Consider the following 19,097-nt stretch of genomic DNA (forward strand, 5'->3'; position numbering starts at 1 on the left):
ACAACCCACCCCCAAGTGCAGGCACAAGACACAGCCGCAGGCACCGGGGGGCCGGCGTCAGGCATGAACTGCAGGCTTGTCAGGCCCCGCGCCGACAGACCAACACCAAGCCGGCGGGGCCCCCATGCCCACATGCCCATGCGCCCATGCCCATGCGCAGCAGGCCGGGTAGCGACCATGCAGACCCCACACCAGACCCGACTGCGCCCTTGCACGCCCACTTCCCGTACCTGGTGGCACCCAACCTACAGTGACCAGCCACGGGAGCAGAGCGACTTGCCATCTGCCTCCGCCATGCGCCTCCACCATGCGCCTCCGCCATGCCGGGCGGCTCTGCGCCCCCATCAGGCCCCTGGTTGCCGAGCATGCGGACAAATGTAAAATGGTGCCGTGTGAGTGTCAGCCTGTTAAAGCAGCTCCCGCTCACTCATGAGCTTCTTTTAACTCTTAAGTCTTTAATTCTATTTTTTTAAGTGCTATTTTGTGTTATTATTTCTTGTGTCAAGATACTGTATGTGCAATACACTTAGTACTCTGGTTCCTATTTATGGTGATTTTTTTTTTTAATGTTTCTATATATTTTATATTGTTTATAGTGTGTACTTGATATGCTCTCTATTTTCTGCTGTCCCCTTTTTGAAAGTAGTCATCTCTGGTATTAACGGAACAGTGAGAGCAAACGTCTTTATCCACAAATAATAGAATTAATTGACTGTGTTGTTTAATACAACACAGTCAATTAATTCTATTATATAATTATAGGACCCAGAATCGCGATTGTGGCGCCTCCCCTTGCGGCTGCCTGCGCGAGCACCTTGTGTCGATTACGCACATTTTGGTATTTTTTAGTATTTATAGAGCTTATTGTGCGTAATCACCGGGTGTCATGACATTTCACTGCATATATGTATGAACGTATGTATATGTATGTGACAAATAATCTCTTGAACTTGAACTTGAACTTGAAAACCCATTTTGAACATTTTGTGTTCCGTGATATGAACTCTGTGCAGAATTTCATATTGGGTGAGTTGCATTTTGGAACTGCAGGTCATAGAAAAGGTGTTGTTGCAAATAAGCTTTCACAGGTTGATATCGGTGGGAATTTTTATTAAAAAAAAAATAATAATAATAAAAGATTGTATATTCTGGAAAAGGATTTTTTCAATTATTAATATGAGTAGGATGTTCAATCATCGGAGGTGGTTGTAGGATGTTGTTTGTCAATTTGATTTTAACATTTAGAGACTTCTGTAGTCCAAGGAATTGAAGGAAGCCATAGCCACCAATATTATACCTTTGGGTTAAGGTTGGGAAGGATATAACCAAATTGTTTTCAAAAATGTGTTCCAAATGAGTAATTCCTTGTCTTTTCCAATAGAAGATTTGTGTGAATTTGTTTGAAGATAAAGTGTGACCACTGACGTTGAGGAATCTAACCAGGCTGACAGGGTCGTTGCGATGAATGGGTTTTAAAAGCACTTATGTTTCCTCATTGATTCAGTAAGGAATGGGAGATCAGATAATGATAACTCCTGGCATTCTGCTTGTTCAATGTCTCGCCATCCATGGCCCATCCATCCATGGCTGTTGCTCTGGTTGTAAACATTTAATTATAAATTGAAGACGGTTCGCTAGATAGTAGTATCTGAAGTTTGTTGCTGCTAGACCTCAACGGTCTTTGTTTTTCTGTAGTGTTGCTAGTTTAATTCTTGGTTTCTTGTATTTCCAATAAAATGTATTGACTATTGAGTCGAGAGTATTAAATCAATGTACTTTTGGTTGCACTGGGGTCATTTAAAATATATAGTATATTTTTGGTAGTATATTCCTTTTCACTGCTCCTATCCTACCAATTGGTGAGATGGGTAGGTTGTTCCATCGAATGAGGTATTATTCAATGGATTTGAGTAATGTAGCAAAGTTAAGGGTAAACCGATCTGACAGATTGGTGGAGATATCAATAACAAGGTGTCTAATGTTGCCTGTTGTGATGGTTAAGGGAAGTTTCTGGGTTACAGCATTGCAGTCCCCCTCCACTGAGCGGTAAGACTGTGGTTTTAGTCAAATTTAATGAATAGTCTGAGATAGCTGAGAATTTAGATATAAGATTGAACACTTTCGGTAGGGATGGTATTGGGTTCCGTAAGTACAACAAGATATTGTCTGCATGCAAACTGATCTTGTTAACAGAGTTTCCTGTTTGTATACCACCGATATTACTGTTTTGATGGACGGCTGCTGCGAGGAGTTCAATAAAGATGGCGAATAGTAAAGGGGAATTCAGATATCCTTGTCTTGTGCTGCATTGTAGCGTGAAACGCCGTGAAGTGTAACCATTGGTGATGACAGAAGTAGATGGGGAGTTGTGCAGGATTCTGAACCATGAATGAGTGACTCTCCGAAGCCAAATTTGTTGAGGGTTGAAAAGAGATATGTCCAAATTAACTCTGAAAAATGCTTTTTTGGCATCTAAAGAGGCAATAAAAGTATTTAAGTTGTTCCTTTGAGATATGCTGATCAGACTGAATAAATGGCGCATATTGCTGTATGAGTGTCTGCCTTTGACAAAGCCTGTTTGGTCTGGGTGAAATATAAATGGAATTGCTTTTTCAATTCTGTTGGTTAGTGTTTACTAATAATCTTTAAATCGTAATCGATAAGGCTTATGGGTCTATAACTGGAGGTGAGGGTTGGGTCCTTATTGGGTTTGATCAAAACCGAAATGAGAGCACTATTCATGCGCGGAGGCTTGGTGGAGGATGACTTAATCTCTGTAACAATTCTGATGAATAATGGGGATATAAGTGGCCAGAAGTGATTATTCAATTCCACTGTGTAGCCATCCAATCCGGGTGATTTATTGTTAGGCATAGAGAAAAGAGCTTTTCTGAGTTGTTCTAGAGTAAGTGGTTGATCTAATGTGGTAGCCTGCTCTGTGGAAAGTTTAGGGAGGTCGATATCACCAAGGAATGAGTGAATGTTTGATATATTTGATTTGTTATCTGAGTGATATAGCTTATTATAAAAGCCTCTAAATATGTTATTAATGTATTGCGGGGAGTATGTTATCCTACCCTGTGGATCTTTGATGGCTGTAATAAGTGTTTTTTCTCTATTGCATTTCAAAAGAAATTCACCTGATTTGTCATTGAATTCAAAATAATTTGCTCTTGTTCGTTGCATGAAGAATAGTGTTTGGTGAATAAGATCTTCACCGGCATCAACCTGGTGGTGTTGGGCTTTGTTATCATCTCCGGTTTTGTCAAGGGAGACACAGCCACGTGGAACCTGACGAAAGACGACTTCTTCACCTTCGTCAACCAAAGCAACAACACTAAGACTTTCAATGTTGAGATGCAGTCTTTTATCAAGTTGAGATGTAATTGTCCGAATCTCTTTTCGGATTTGCTCAGTGGGTGAGTGGGCTTGTTGGGAGTACAAGTCTTTTAATCGTTGTTCGAGTTTATTTTGGCATTATTGTCCTTTCTTTCTCTTGTGAGTTGAGAATGAAATAACACTACTTCTTAGAACTGCCATGCTGCACCTGTTTCCCAGAGTAAGGATGGTGATATTTCTGGAGAGCCATTCTGTTCAATGAATGAAGTCCATTCTTTGGAAAATAATTGGTTAAATTCTTTATCCGTCAAAAGTGAGGCCTTAAACCGCCACCTGTCGGCAGAGTTCTGGTTGGTTTCATTTATGAGGTTCAAACTTATCAGCCAGATCGCCAACAATCGCCAAGAGCAAGATCACTCATATATTGTTTTATAGTGTCCAACCAATGGCAGGATTTCTGATTATTTCTGGTTTGAGAACGATCTAAACTTGGATCCAGTACTGTGTTGAAGTCTCCTCCCAATATAATAATTGAGTCAGAGAAGAGTTTTGAAAATATATTGTGAAATAAATTGAGGTCGTCCTCATTGGGGCCATAAATATAAGCTATGGTTAACTTGATGTTACCTAAAATTCCGTTAATAATTATGTAACTCCTTCTGGGTCTGATATTGTGGTTTTATTTTGATATGGGATACTTTTATTGATCAATATAGAAACACCTCTTTTTTTGAGTTGTATGATGCAGTAAACGTCTGATTAATCCATTTAGCTTTGAGTTTGAGGTGCTCGGATGCATTGAGGGGAGTTTCTTGCAGTAGACAGAAGCTGGGGTTCATCCTGGTGAGGTGACTTAGGATTTTGCCACGTTCAGCAGGTGAGCCGAAGCCTCTCACATTCCAACTAACAAACTTAATGGGTGTCATTGAGGTTAGTTATGGATGGATGGATGTGGATTTGTAGTTGTCCCATGCAGCAGCACAGTGCATCCAAGGCAATAGCTATACTACTGTGCCCATGTTTTCCCACAGATGAGTCTGAGTTTTCCTCCGTTACATTCCTTTTTACTGTCCTAGTATTGCAGGAAGTTTGTAGGGATACATATCTACACAAACAAATGACAAATAGACAAAGTGTGATGGGAGGCAGGAATTAGGGAGGTGAGATGATGAGAGAAGTAGGGATGGAGGGAGGAAGGTGAGATGATGGGAGTGAGCAATATTTTAAATCTTGACATAGATAGCATGTTAATTTCAACATCTCGCAGTATAAAATTACCAGAATTACCAAAATACATACATAATTATCAGAATAAGCAGGGTGTGGTGGAGGAGTCTCAGAATAACAGACCGTCTATATGTAGTTTATTAACAATCAGCGTTACGCGTTTACGCTTCTGCCGGTTCTCCTTCAGGATGGGCTACAGCATCTTCAGTCGATTGTTGATGTCCTTTGCTTTTAAACAGCTCCTTGTATTTGAAGTGTTTAAATTTGGCAATGATGGAGCAGGGACGGTTTCCCACACGGTGTCCCAGTCGGTGAACCCGGTGGAATCTGCTTCACAGTATCCATGGGGAGTTTCAGGGGGGTGTGGAGGAAGGCTTTTACCATGTTTTTTGGGGACTCGTGTTGTTCTCTGGGATCCCAGAGAAGATAAGGTTGTTCCACATACTTCTGGATTGTATATCCAGGATAGTCTCTTTCATTCTTTGATTTTCTTTATTTAGAACCTCCACCTCCGTTGTGAGACGCTTCACAGAGGCTTTTAGATCCACAGGTTTTTTTTTTGCATCTCCCCGACCATGCGGTGCAGGACATCAAGGCTGGCTTTGATCTCGGCAATGTCCCCGAAATGTCTCGGAGAAGCGGACCAAACATGTCCAGCCTCTTGTTAATCTCATCCAAGACAATAACCTCTACAGCACTGGATATTAGATCATCTGTGTCTGTTGCTGAGTCTGTCTTCTTTCTTTTAGCCGGATTGTTCCGGTCCTTGTCCTATTCTATGACGTACTCATTATAATAAAAATCGTCCTCCACTTTGGTTAAGCGCAGTGTTCTTTTATAAATTTATATATATATATATATATATTGCAATTCAGTTTGTTATTTGTTTGAGTTGGAGCAAATTGTTGGTGTTTTAGTCCGTGCAGCAGGGCGCCTCCATGTTCAATCTGTACTCACGTCCATCTTCTCGCGAGATAACAGCACACTCTCCGCGAGAGTTACCCTAACCCATGAGTTTGAGCTCTTCGAGCTTTAGAAATTGAACATGATACTGGTTACATATTGGATTTAAATTCAGTTACTGGGGGCAAATCGAATAATTTTTTTTCCATTCACGACCATGTTTAAAGGAAGAAGGTATCATTGTGTGCCTCATATTGCTTAATTTAATTTAATAATAAAGTATTGATTGAATATTTTATATATTTTAAGATACTATTTAAAGATTGGACATCTTTTTTGTTGCACATTGTTTGATCTCAGTTGTCAAATTCTGTGTTTTTGGCTCCACACATACTCTCCATTCTCAATAGTTTCCTTAGCTCTGGTTGTGTGCCCGATCATATTAAACAAGCTATTATTCAGCCCATCTTAAAAAAGCTAAGCCTTGACCCATTGTACCCCAGTAACTATAGACCTATATCCAAACCTCATTTAATTTCCAAAGTCTTGGAGAAAGTTGTTTGTAAGCAGCTCCTATATGTCCTGGACAACAATGATATCTTCGATAAGTTCCAGTCTGGTTTTTGTCTGAGGCACTAATGCATGCTCTAAAGTCCTAATGCATGGTGATGCTGGGGAGAGTTCAGTCCTGTTGCTGCTTGACCTAAGTGCAGCTTTTAACACCATTGACCACTCCTTAGTAGGCTAAAGCAATGGGTGGGTATAACTGGGACTGCTCTTGACTGGTTTACCTCCTACTTGTCAGATAAGAGTATTTCTGTAGCTGTTGATGACTATGTCTCATCGTCTGCTCCACTGACTTGTGGTGTGCCCCAAGGTTCAATCCTTGGCTGTGGCAGTTTCGCCTACCACACGCCACCCAAGTGGCGTTTTCAGGGCCCTCCGGCACAGAGACACAGAAGAAAGGGGGTTGTAAACACCAGTTTATTGTAGAGAGTGGACTAGCTGGAATTAGCCCAGCAGCGGATAGACATGTTATTTCACAGGCTCCTGTCCTGAGTGTGTGTGGGGATGGGGGTATTACCTACTGCTTGTTAGACCAACCAATGAGCAACAGGTATGCAGCCACTCTGATCCGAATCACCTAGATCCAGGTCGGGTGTGACTGCTCAAACCATCTCATCCCCACACCACATTGGGCCTATTCTTTTCTCCCTGTTTATGATCACCCTCTGTCTATTTGTTTCTTAGCACTGTTATGCGGACAATATACAGCTGTACATCTTATTCAAACCAGATTACCTTAACATGCTCTCTACCATTCAGGACTTGTTAACAGCCATGAAGGACTGGATGTCATATAACTTCCTCCAGCTTAACCCTGACAAAATTCAAATCCTTTTCATAGCCCCTGAGAGCGTTTTGGATAAAGTATAGCAGTATATTGATCCTTTAGCAGCAAATGTCAAGTGAGCCTCAAAAAACCTAGTATTCTTTGACCAACACATGAACTTTGAGTTGCAGGTAAAGAATGCGGTCCAATGTTGTTTCTTTCAACTAAAAAATATCACCGAAATCAAATCCGTACTTTCCTTTCCCGATCTGGAAAAAGTAATTTATGTTTTTGTCGACTCCCGTCTTGATTATTGTAATGTACTGTTCACCACGCTGAGTCGCTCATCTGTGTCTCAGCTACAATTGGTCCAAAATGCGGCCGCTAGACTTTTAACTAAGACATCACCCTAGGTCACACATCACTCCAACTCAGCCACTCTTCATTGGTTACCTATTGACTGCAGAATTGATTTTAAAATGATTTTATTTACTTACAAAGCACTACATGAGCTGGCCCCTCTCATTCTACATTTTGGAACATTTGTGTCCCTGTCCTCAGTGAGATCTCAGAGATCTCGCCAGGTCTTGACCAGGTCTGACCAACGCCTTCTTGCTGTCCCAAAATAAAGCCTAAAAATCAAGGGTGACCAAGCTTTTGGTGTTACAGCTCCCAATCTCTGGAACCCTCTTCCCTCAGATATAAAAAACAATCTGTGAAGATCTTTAAGAGGCTGTTAAAAACCAACCTCAGTTGTAAGCACTTTGTCTTTTAATGGGTGTTTTTCCTTCTGTGCAATTTTTTATGTTTTTATATTGTCACGTTTTAAATTTATGTTTCTAACTTTCTGTTTTTGATTTTTATTTTCTTTAATGTCTGTGTTGTACAGCACCTTGTACCTCTGGTTTTGAAAGGTGCTTTATAAATAACATTTACTCACTTGCTAATGCTTAATCTCTTTTCTGTTATATTCAATCTAAGGATCATATTTCCTAAACTACATATACAGTAAATACTGTATATTCAGAAAATTGGTCAACTGGCAGCGTAAATCCATTACTTTCCAAGCAGCATTGATTATTGCATCACTGTTTGCAAAGTGAATCTCTGTTTCTACTCAAGTGGTTAAATTTTCAGTTTTCACATGAGAAAGTGTGCGTCCACTGTGTATGTGCTTAAGTGTGTGTGTGCGTGTGTGTGTGTGTGTGTGTGTGTGTGTGTGTGTGTGTGTGTGTGTGTGTATTTGTGACTGTGTGGGTGCAAAGGGTGTGTGTGCCGGTAATTGTGGGCCAATACCTCATAAAGTGTAATTATAGTGCAGAGATGGTGATAATGACACAAAGGTCGCCCAGTTTATTTCCTGTTGGTTTTGTTGGTCATGAGAGTGGGTTTTTACAGAATTGCCTCATCACTGTTCCACTTTCAAGCCACGGGATGGGTCTGCATCACTGACTGTTTATGAGACGTGGGTGAATGTGTGTTTGCGAGCGCCCGCAGGTCTGCGTTTCTGCGCGTTCCACCTCTGCCTTGTTTTCATGGATCAAAAGCAGCGATAAACAAGAATTTCAAGTCATCGTGACAAGAGGGCAGGGCTGATGTTTTCAACTCGCTTCTAATTTCCAAGGAAGAGGATAAGGACCACGTGAAAGAGAAAGTGGCCGCGTTAAAAACAATTATTTGAGTTCTAAGATTAATGACAGAATCCTGACAATAAAGTAAAAAAATTATTTATTCTGAGAATAAATACATTCCGAGATTAAATTCAGTCTTGAATGAACGCACATGAACATAATCTCAGAAGGCTGACAACTCTGAATCCTGAGAACAAATGACAAATTCTGAGAAGAAATAATCGTAATTATTTGAACATCAGTTAAATCTCGAAATTCTCATTTTTTTCCTCAGAATTTCGTATTTATTCTGAGAATTCTGAGATCAGTAAATTAACTCACATATTTTGTCACGTGGCCATAATCCCCTTGCAAGGTTTTTAAAATCCCCTCAGCGGTTTTTGAAGAATTTTGTATCATTGCCATTATCTCTCTACATATTGAATAGATCTAAAAATATGTTGTCTGTGAGAGTACATGCACATATGCCCATGGGTATGTGAGGGGCACGTGGTACCGACCTGACCACCTTGGTTCCGCTCCTGATGACCTGCATGTCCACGTTGCAGGTTCCGTTCGAGTTGGAGACGAGGTTGATCTCCGAGAACTCGGCCTGAGGAGCAAAAGGCAGGACACCCAGATCATCACTAGCTTTTACCAAGTGTATCAATTATAGGTTTGATATACAGTTAAAATGACGGGGTTTGGTTTAAATAGAACTGATTTCTATTCTTACTCAATGTTTATTGGGTCTGAAACCTTCAAGTATGGTTATTATGGACTGTGATTGTGATTGGCCAATAGCAGCAGTCGGTGGTCAGTTATTTCCGAATAATGTGCGCTGTCTGTTAATAATGACCACTGCCATGAGCAACCACTTCTCCTTCTGGATTCACGCCCCTGGCACGAGGCTGCCGATGTTAACGCTGACACTAGCGAGTGGCGACATCTTGTAACGTTACATATAAACAGTTGGAGACTGGAATAATGCATACATGTCCATTTCACATTTATACCAGTTCATTGGTTAGGTTCTCTTTTTAGCTGCCTTGTTGTGGATTATTTCTCTTGGTAATTAACGAAAACTCTGCAGTCGCTGTGCACACCGCAGCGGTAGACAACTCTGTCGTTCACACCGACAGTGTTGCCAGATCGGGCGGTTTTCCGTCCGATCGGGCTACTTTGGCTCACATCGGGCTGGAAAAAATAACATTGGGCGGGTACATTGAATTTGGGCTGGTTTGTGAAATAATTTGGGATGGTTTGTGAAATTACTACCAGGGTGTTTTTTTCTTTTTTTTTACAAGAGGGAGCGATCGTGTCCAAGTGCCCCGTTCCTCCAAATAAAACAAATGCAAATTGTGTTTTTATTTTAGATGGATTGCATTTTACTGCTTCCTTATTAAACGAAACAAATGTCGCAACCCCGCCCCCCCTTCCATTTACGCTTCAACGGTTGATGACAGATAAAAACAAAAAGGTTTGAAGGGTGATTCAGCAGTTTCACTCAGACAGACAGGATTGCAACAGCGCAGACTGTCCTGGTTCTGCAACACCTGCATCATCTTTACGGTACACCGCGGGCTCTTATTTGCGGGTTGTGAGCCCGGCAGTCCACCCAAATACCTGTGACTCAACTTTGCATTATCGTTTTTGGCCAAAGTACTGCTAGAGTAAAATAAACAACACATAATAATAGTCGCAATGGTATTGCAAAGCAAAAATACAGTTTCATTCGATATTACACAATATATCCAAGGAGAAATTTTCAATAGAAAAATATATTGCAATTCAACATTACATTACATTATACCTCAAAGGATCTCTATTCCCCTTGAACAAAGAAAAAAATATCTCTACTTAAACTAAAAAACAAACAAACTCAAATCCTACAAGTGCTACTTATTTCCATGGCAGGTTATACTATCTTTTGGTTTGACTTCTGACTAAATATACTTATTGTACTTATTGTTGCTTTGGACAAAAATATCTGCTAAATGACCTAATGTTACGAGCAATTGACAATATTGAACAAATTGGAATTTGAGATTTGTACATCCTCTTGAATCAAACACATGCACATTTTGGTCACTGTATATATGTATGACTGTATGTATATGTATGTGACAAAAAATCTCTTGAACTTGAACTTGAACTTATTTCTATACATTGAAGCACAGTAAAGAATAAAGAGTAAAGACTTTCCTCAGCTGTATATGAGCCAAGGGAGATATCAGCAGTCATCTATGAGTTCAGCTCTGAACTCCCTGTAATATCTAACTTGGTGAGAGCGAGCAGAGCATTTGCCTTCTTAAAACGATTTCTGAGGCTTATTCCCTTTCATGGCAACACACTTACGCACGGTGTGTGTACAACTGGTCCGAGCTCATTTCAAACATCTCAGTAGGGGGCAAGTCACGCTCTCATCTCTTTCTCAGCTTTATCAAAGCTCAAAGACTGTGACAGTGTTATACCTGTTCCACTTTGATGTCAAATTCTCCCAGAACCTTCTTGCCACGGAATAGTTTGGCCCTGGAAGAGGAGAGAAGAGAGAGAAAAAAAAGAAAGACAGAGTTACAGCATGACTTTCCAAAAACATTTTAAGACTGATGTAGATACTGACTCAGTATCTCCAGTGAGTCAGTATCTCACTGACTCACTGGTCGCACACATCAAACATTCACACACACACACACACACAATCACACACACACACACACACACACACACACACACACACACACACACACACACACACACACACACACACACACGCACACACAGGCATTAAGGTGTGTTGCTTTTTTTTTGGCTTCGTACCTCAGCTGACCTCTCTTGCCCCTGCCCAGTAGCGTTCATAATTCTTAATCTTTACACAATATGACCTCGGACCCGAAGAAATATTACTTGTTTTTTTTCTTATTGCAATTTAGTGCAGCGTGTGATTGTCTTTTGTGCGCTGCCTGCAGCAGCACCCGCCGCGTTCCGTGAAATGAGTATTGTATACAAAGCGCCTAGAACATTTGCATTCTTGACACTAGTCACTCTTTTATCCTCACCTACATCTGTCCATTCATCTGCCTTTAACCATCGTCTTCCTCTAGTGTAGGCCTATTCAACTGGTGGCCCGCGTATTGATGCAGACCGGCTCTTTGAATGCATTTGACGGTTGAGACTTTGAAGGTCGTAGTCAGTGCCATGAACTGTGGGTACATTCATTTCATAAAAACCTGTAGCACTTGAAGTACCAACAACCATATGACACAGTATGAAGGTGGTTTTGCAATTTGCTTTCCTTTGTTTTGCAAGTAACTTTGCAGCTACTCCCTCGGCAACAGAAATTGCTTGCTGAATTTGTCAGCTCCCTAAGCCGGTAATTGGGTGAAAATGTTGAATATGTTATGTTGAATAACTTGTAGCAATGCGTGCGTTTACTAGTGTACACCGCAGAACTGTGCATCACTGTGCATCACTGTGCTGTCCCTGGTGTGTGCCTCCCTCTACTGGGCACAAGTCACATGCACGACACCGTGGATGAGACTTGGAAAATAAAATGGACGCCTCACACTTCCTCAAGTACTTTTCACTGTCATATTTACTCTGCTGTACTTTGCCTTTGATGAGCCAAAAAAAAAAGAAAATAAACTATGGAAAAACTAAAGAAATAATCATCCTGTCACGCCAGCTTCCAAACTGTGGCACTGATCCATTCGCATTTCTGCCAGATTAAATACAGCCTCACAATTTTAAAATACTTGTTATGATGTGAAAAAAAACAAAACCTGAACGTGTGACATGATGTTTGTTGCTTGTTATCGGAGCAGCCACCTGTTCAGGAAGGACAGCGGCAGATTGACAAGGAGATGCACCGCAGCCGGGCCTACAGAGGGTTACTGGAGACAAACAGCCAGATGGAGGGGAACACCAAAAAGCAACAGATGAGATGGAGATTAGCGCCGCTACGCGCCGGTAATGCTTATGACATCACATCGTACTAGAAGCAATAACTGGAGCGCAAGTCATTTACACTGTGTGCGTCATTATGCTTTGCACCCCATGGCCTCGTAAAGCCCACCAAAAAATAAACCCATAGTTAAAATGTAAATACATGCAGTGAAAATCTTGACTGGATGAAACGGCTTAGCATAAAACGTGTGATAAGCCCCTGCAACACAACGCGCTCGGCCTCAAAACAAAAGAAATGGCAGACAAACCTCAATCCGTGCACTCCCTGTGTGTGACACTCTGTCAAATTTGGGGTTGTACTCGCCTGGCGGGACGTTTGCATCACACATCACCCAGACATCTGGCTCATTAGAAGCAGACCATCTGTGGAGGAAACACTCCAAGTGTGCGATCCTGCAACGTCCACACCAGCAACTAATGGCCAACCCCAGCGAAACCCCATCCCCACCTCCACAGCAGTTCATCTTTTTCCGGAAAAAAAAACCAAACCTCTGAAATGTGCAAGTTTGGTGAACTTGCTTTTTGAATATGGCAGGGGCTTCAATTCGTTCTGCCGATCTTCTGTGTGAATGACCTGTGATTCTTTTCACCATCGCATTCTTAAAAAAAATAAAAAATAAAAAATGAACATCACACCGTCATGCCACATGCCACCGTCAGGAGACAGTGTGAGGGAACCAGCGAGTCCTGAAAAGACAGGAGGGGTGTGTTCAACTTACCCGTGACAAGCTTTTCTTTGTGTTGTTTCAGAGAGGAACCTCTTTCTATCTATCTATCTATCTATCTATCTATCTATCTATCTATCTATCTATCTATCTATCTATCTATCTATCTATCTATCTATCTATCTATCTATCTATCTATCTATCTATCTATCTATCTATCTATCTATCTATCTATCTATGTATCTATCTATCTATCTATCTATCTATCTATCTATCTATCTATCTATCTATCTATCTATCTATGTATCTATCTATGTATCTATCTATCTATCTATCTATCTATCTATCTATCTATCTATCTATCTATCTATCTATCTATCTATCTATCTATCTATTTATCTATCTATCTATCTATCTATCTATCTATCTATCTATCTATCTATCTATCTATCTATCTATCTATCTATCTATCTATCTATCTATCTGTCTGTCTAAACTTAAACCTTCACTGTGATCCCCATGACTTTCCTGCAGATATGCTCACAAAGTGCATTGAAATTTTTGGGAAGAATTTTTCCTGCACAATTTAACGTCCCTGATTAAAAAGGCTCCGGCAGATGCTCAGCTTTTACAGGGCACAATAGAGCAAGTACACTTTTTCAGGGAGCGATGAAATCATTCCAAAGGAGGGATGCTGTGGAGGCCTCCCGCTTTCATCCTATCCAAGAAGAAATGAAACTGTCAGAGAGAAATAAATAACGAGAGGTGTGTGCCAGGGCACTGTAAAAGGACAATCTTTAGATTAAAAAGGTACAGTTTGCCAAAGGTGAGTATGTCGATTTATTTAGCGACAGAACAGCATCCCATCTGACGTTTAGTTGGGTTCTGTTTGGCCCGACATCACTGGTATGACGTCATCGTCTGGAGACGTCTGTCTAAAGACGCTTTAGAAGATAAACTGAGCAGACTCCAATACTGACTTGCTGCCTGAATAAGAATTAGATTCCTTTGAGAAGGCGAGCAGCAACCTTGCGACGAAGAAGCGTGTTTACAGGAGGATGGAGCTGAAGCAGCATCACAGCGTCCTTCGACAACACACAGCAGCCATTTCAATAGCTATGCCTTCTTCTTTAGGATTCTCCAACTTCAGATGTGCAGATTACAGTGGAGTTACAGTCGAGGGGGAAATGGCAACGCAAGCATATCAGTGACTGCGCTGCCTGGTCATTTTGTCAACCTAAAACTCAATGTGTAATCTTCCCTTGTTTACAAATAGTTGAAGGTGGAAAAAAAAAAAATTGATACACAAAATCCGAAGTGTTTGGCACGATGTGGTATAAACCTTTCCTTTTTTTGCTGCAGAGGGTATTAAGGGGGCCTGCTCCTGCTTCTTCTCAAGGCAAAGAGTTTTGGATTTTGGGATTTCGATATTTTTTTTCCCCCCGTTGCTATTATTCCCCAACAGCCTAAAATAGCTCAGTTCAATCTGTGGCTTCTCTTTGATCTTTTAGTGTAGTATCTCCGACTGAGATGTTTGGAATAGCATCAGTGCGTGTGTGTGCGCGCGTGTGTGTGTGTGTGTGTGTGTGTGTGTGTCTGCCACTTGGGGAAATTATAAACCGATCTTGTGTCTGGATAAGTACCAGTGCAAAACACACTAGTTTGAGCACTTTTTAACATAAGTACGGAGTGGGTAAGTACTAAAAGATAAGATAAGTTAAACCTTTATTAAGTAAGATCCATGTCCATTTCTAAGTTTGCGGTTGCAGCATGAATTGGGTGTCCTGCCGTCTAGTCATCAGGATCCAATCTCTGCCTTGACCCCGTCAACAAGCGCAGATTTGTATGTCCACCCCCGATCAGCACCTGAGGGAGCGGTTTGTGGGCTTTCCCGTTCGTCTGTGCGCCGTAGAGCCGGGGGAATCCAGCAGCTGTGTTGTGTTGACTCCATTATCTCGGGGGTTATTTGATCTGATCCCATTCCTTTATTGATTAGCGGAGTCTGAGAGTCTGAGACCCCCACTAAGCTCCCGACAAACCCAAGTCCTCGCAATCCATGCCTCCTGTAATGACGGCGTGTGCGCGGAGGCCAGAGGTAAATGAGTGGAGGGAACGAGAAGGAAAAGGGAAGAACAACAACAAGCACAAAAACAACAGACTATAGGAGGAAAAAGAGGGGGACAAGAAAACATAAACTACAATTTTATTTGCATGATCATCTCTGCAGCAGAGACGACAAAGTAGTGGGTGTTTGGGGGGAAATCAACGTGTGAATGCAACGTTAAAGTATTTCTCCACGATTACACCTGGTGCCCATAACTTCGTATGAAAATGTGGCCGAGATTGGAACTCTGTCGAAAAGTGACTCACTGTTCTTCACTGATTCTAATGGCCACACCAAATCCTCACGATCTTGGATGTGGTTATGTATTCAAATTCAAACAGTTTAAAAGGATTTTTCAGGGTCATCTGTGACCGCTGACAAGAAAAGAAGCAGGGAAAAAGCCCTGAAATATTGGCAATGGTGATTCTCCACTGCCCACAAACAATAATACATTTAATTTCCCATAATTAAATGATGGCTTTCTCTCTCTCTCTCTCTCTCTCTCTCTCTCTGACACCTCCTTCACAAAGAAATGTCAATTGAAAGTTGCATCGACAACAAATTATCCTCCTGGGTTGAATAACTTCTCAAGAACATTTTGTTTTTCACAAATGGAGAGCCTGGGTGATTCATGTACAACTTCACGAGCAGCTCAGTGGCACATTTATATATTGCATCTATCAGGTAAAACTGCGCAGTTATTTCCTCTGCAAGCTATTACCTCTTCACTCTGATCTCTATTTCGCCATCCACCTTTTTTCCCCCAACTCTCCATCTGGTCAGCACTTTTCTAGATGCGAGGGCACTACAACCTTTTTGACGGACGATGCTGGAGCCTTGTCCGTAAAGCTCCGCATATTTCCTCCAGATGGACTCTTACTTTCGTTAAATTGACTTGAGCTTGACCCAGACAATGAACTTACGGTTAAATTGCATGTACAGTACAGTGAATAGCCTGGCCTTCAATCCGAGTGTAGGAGATAATAGCGTGATGGTGATATAATTGAAATAACTATGCTCAGACAACTAGGACCAAAGTCGCCTCCATAATTTTGCTTATGTCAAGAATTATCTCAAGAATCCATTCAACTGCACTGATCGTAAACCAGGCTGCCAGAGTACCAAACACAAGATACTTACTCCTTCCACCGGTCACCTTTCAAAGTGAAGGAGCAGCAGATGTTTGTGAATGCATGTGTGAGCGTTCGATTTGTCTATTATAGAATTTCCTCGTACCATGTTGGAGCAGAAATCGTAATTTGAAAACAGCGGCATCAACAGGAAGTCATTAGAAAATGAACATGCTGCTGACACGTGGTGGCGGCATCGCATCCTAACATTCCAATATAACATGGACAGCGGGGGGATAAACCAGGGATCGTTTTCAGAGTCTAGTGATGTAGTGTGAGTAAAAACTCCATGTTTAATTCATTCACCCAGCGTCCAATCCTGGTTAGTTCAGACATCAGAAGGTCAGACAAACAGGGATACACACTCCAGTCAGATCAGAAGATTCAAAAGGTGCATCATCTGCATTTTTTGACCAGATGAAAGGGATCCAGGCTCTAAAGTGGGAGCATCAACTCTTTGAGCATGTCTGGTGGAGTACATAGATGCTCCGCATCCGAAAATGGCACCGTAGCATCCTATTTAGTACGCCAAGTCAGTACATGAAAGTTTCTAATAATAAAACCAAGTCATGGTCAAGAGGCTGCTGGTCTTTTTTTTTGTCGGTCACCTTTCACATCAGGTATTTCCCTGAGGTGAAGATGTTCACAGACGGTGACACCTCCGTCCGCCGCCACGTCCTTCTGATCCCCGGAGGAACAAAGGTGCCCAGCAAGACTTCACTTCCTCTGAGAATCCTAATACATCCTGTGTCCCTGTACAACTAAAATAAAACTACAGGCACAAAACCTTCTCCAGAGGCACAACGTGCAGATTTCTCCCCCTCGGCCATTAAGCCCTAATTCAATCTTGTTGCCTTTATTACCGGAATTTACAATTTACCAATTAGTGTTTCAGTTTGACTCTTTTAAATTCAGGTCACGCCCATTTTTAGCTCGGCACTAACAACTACACTGCTAAAAAAATCCAAACATTGATGGGGATCATGTTTTCTCTTCACAGAATGCCTCTCGAGTAATGTTAAGATGGAAAACTGCAATCTGATGTAATTCATGCATGGAATAACATTTTGTATATTCTGTATATTTTTTGCATTCATTTACATATTTTTGTCTTTGTATTTATTTTTTCTTTTTTTAGACTATGAAGCTTTTCTTATGCTCACTGTCTGCATAGCAATGCAACACTCCTTACTGAGACACATTTGTTGTACGTGACATGACGGAGGAAACGGCAGAGTTAATTCATTTCACAAGCTGTAAACATTTACCTGACTTCTGTGCTTAATTTCACAAATTAACATGCCGAAAGACAGGTTCTTGGGTGTGTAGGTGTGTGTGTGTGTGTGTGTTTCTCTCCCTCTCTCTCTCTCTCTCTCTCTCTCTCTATCTTTGCATGCATGAGTATGTGTGTGTGTGTGTGTGTGTGTGTGTGTGTGTGTGTGTGTGTGTGCAAATATGCAAAATGCAAATGACAGCACATCTTTAAGCTTAAATTACGAACCCCCATCCAAAGTAAAAACAACAGCTGACGAGCTGATTCCCACCAGCGGGGATTAATAAAGTGTTGTCTTATCTTAGATGCTGCCAGCTTTCTTTCTGTGCGTGTGTATGTGTGTGCGTGTGTGCGTGCGTGCGTTTATGCGTGAGCCCACACAGCTATTGTGTAAGTCCGAGGAGAGATGGCAGTGCGCGGAGTCATTTTTTTTTTTTATCATGTTGTCAGTGTAATTTGACAGCTTCATCTTCGCTCCTCATTTAAAAAGCGACACGTTCCCTCGTAGCTTTTGTTCTACACCGTCCGCATCCACTGTCCTTCCAGCTGTATCTTTATTCTTTACCGCCCTCCTCTTGTGTCTGCCGTGCACTCTCTCTTTTCCACACCTCCCTCCTCTGCGCTTTTTTACCATGTTACTTGTGCGGTATCACGAGAGGTTTGGTGAACATTGAATTACCGCAGCTTTTTTTTCCTGCGTAGTGAGGCTTTTTTTTCCTGCCTCGGCATCATATTGTCATATTCATTGTTGTTGCGCAGGACGATGCCATTGAGTGACGGAGAAAATATATGCCCGCGGCCTCGGAAACCTCTATGCGAGGTCTGTTTAAGTGGGGGGATTAGATGTGCTTCTCTTTTCCAACTCAATAGCTAATCAGCAGCTCTTATTTTTCCTGGTTCGCCAATTAGCAGGAGTGGCTGAGCCAGGGGAGTAATAACACACACAGCCCTTGATTCAAAATGAGGCGGCCGGTCAGGTCGAGTGAAAGTCGCATCATTGTTGAGTCCTGATTGCGGGCTGCATCAGAAATCACCGAGCGAAGATTCAATTCAAACCCCCTTTTTTTTTTTTCTGTTCATCTCCAAAACCAAGACACAAGCCTTGTGCGTCCCTACAGGCCCTCCGGCCATTTTTTCTGTGGCTCTAAGAGAGGTGTGCCCCCGTTTTCAAAGCAAAATGGACTAACCCATTTGGGAACCTCCTTTTAAATCTGATTTTGAAATTGCAAAGATTTTCCACTTTGAACTACAATGTGTGTTGTGAATGTGCAGCATATCAGTGTGGCTTGTATTAGTCCTAGAGGAATGCCAATCGATTCCTGGTCTTCTGGAGCAACAATATAGCAGCGGTGCCAGAAGCTTCTAAAAACAAACAAACAGGAATAGTTATAGCACGGCACTACTGACACACGTCCGGCTCCTTTACATGATCCAGTGTAAAATGCAGCAATTTCTAACACATCACAGAGGCGACTGACTGCAAATTCCCACTTTCTGATCTTGTGGCAAGCTAGCGGGCCAGAATTGACCACCTCACATTGATTTAT

At 41.7% G+C, this 19,097-nt stretch overlaps 1 protein-coding gene across 1 annotated transcript in view; it reads right to left on the reverse strand.

Annotated features, from left to right (window-relative positions):
• The window catches only part of syn2b (synapsin IIb), a gene marked incomplete at both ends in the record, with an annotated part of 74,553 nt that overhangs the window by 26,226 nt on the left and 29,230 nt on the right, over positions 1-19,097 (reverse strand). Inside the window, 2 exons of the mRNA XM_080000498.1 lie at positions 8,934-9,025; positions 10,887-10,944. Of these exons, the coding sequence (XP_079856624.1) occupies positions 8,934-9,025; positions 10,887-10,944 (150 nt within the window). The remainder of the gene's footprint in view (positions 1-8,933; positions 9,026-10,886; positions 10,945-19,097) is intronic.

Source organism: Zeus faber (genome assembly GCF_960531495.2).
Source record: "Zeus faber genome assembly, chromosome: 5".
Classification (NCBI taxonomy): domain Eukaryota; kingdom Metazoa; phylum Chordata; class Actinopteri; order Zeiformes; family Zeidae; genus Zeus; species Zeus faber.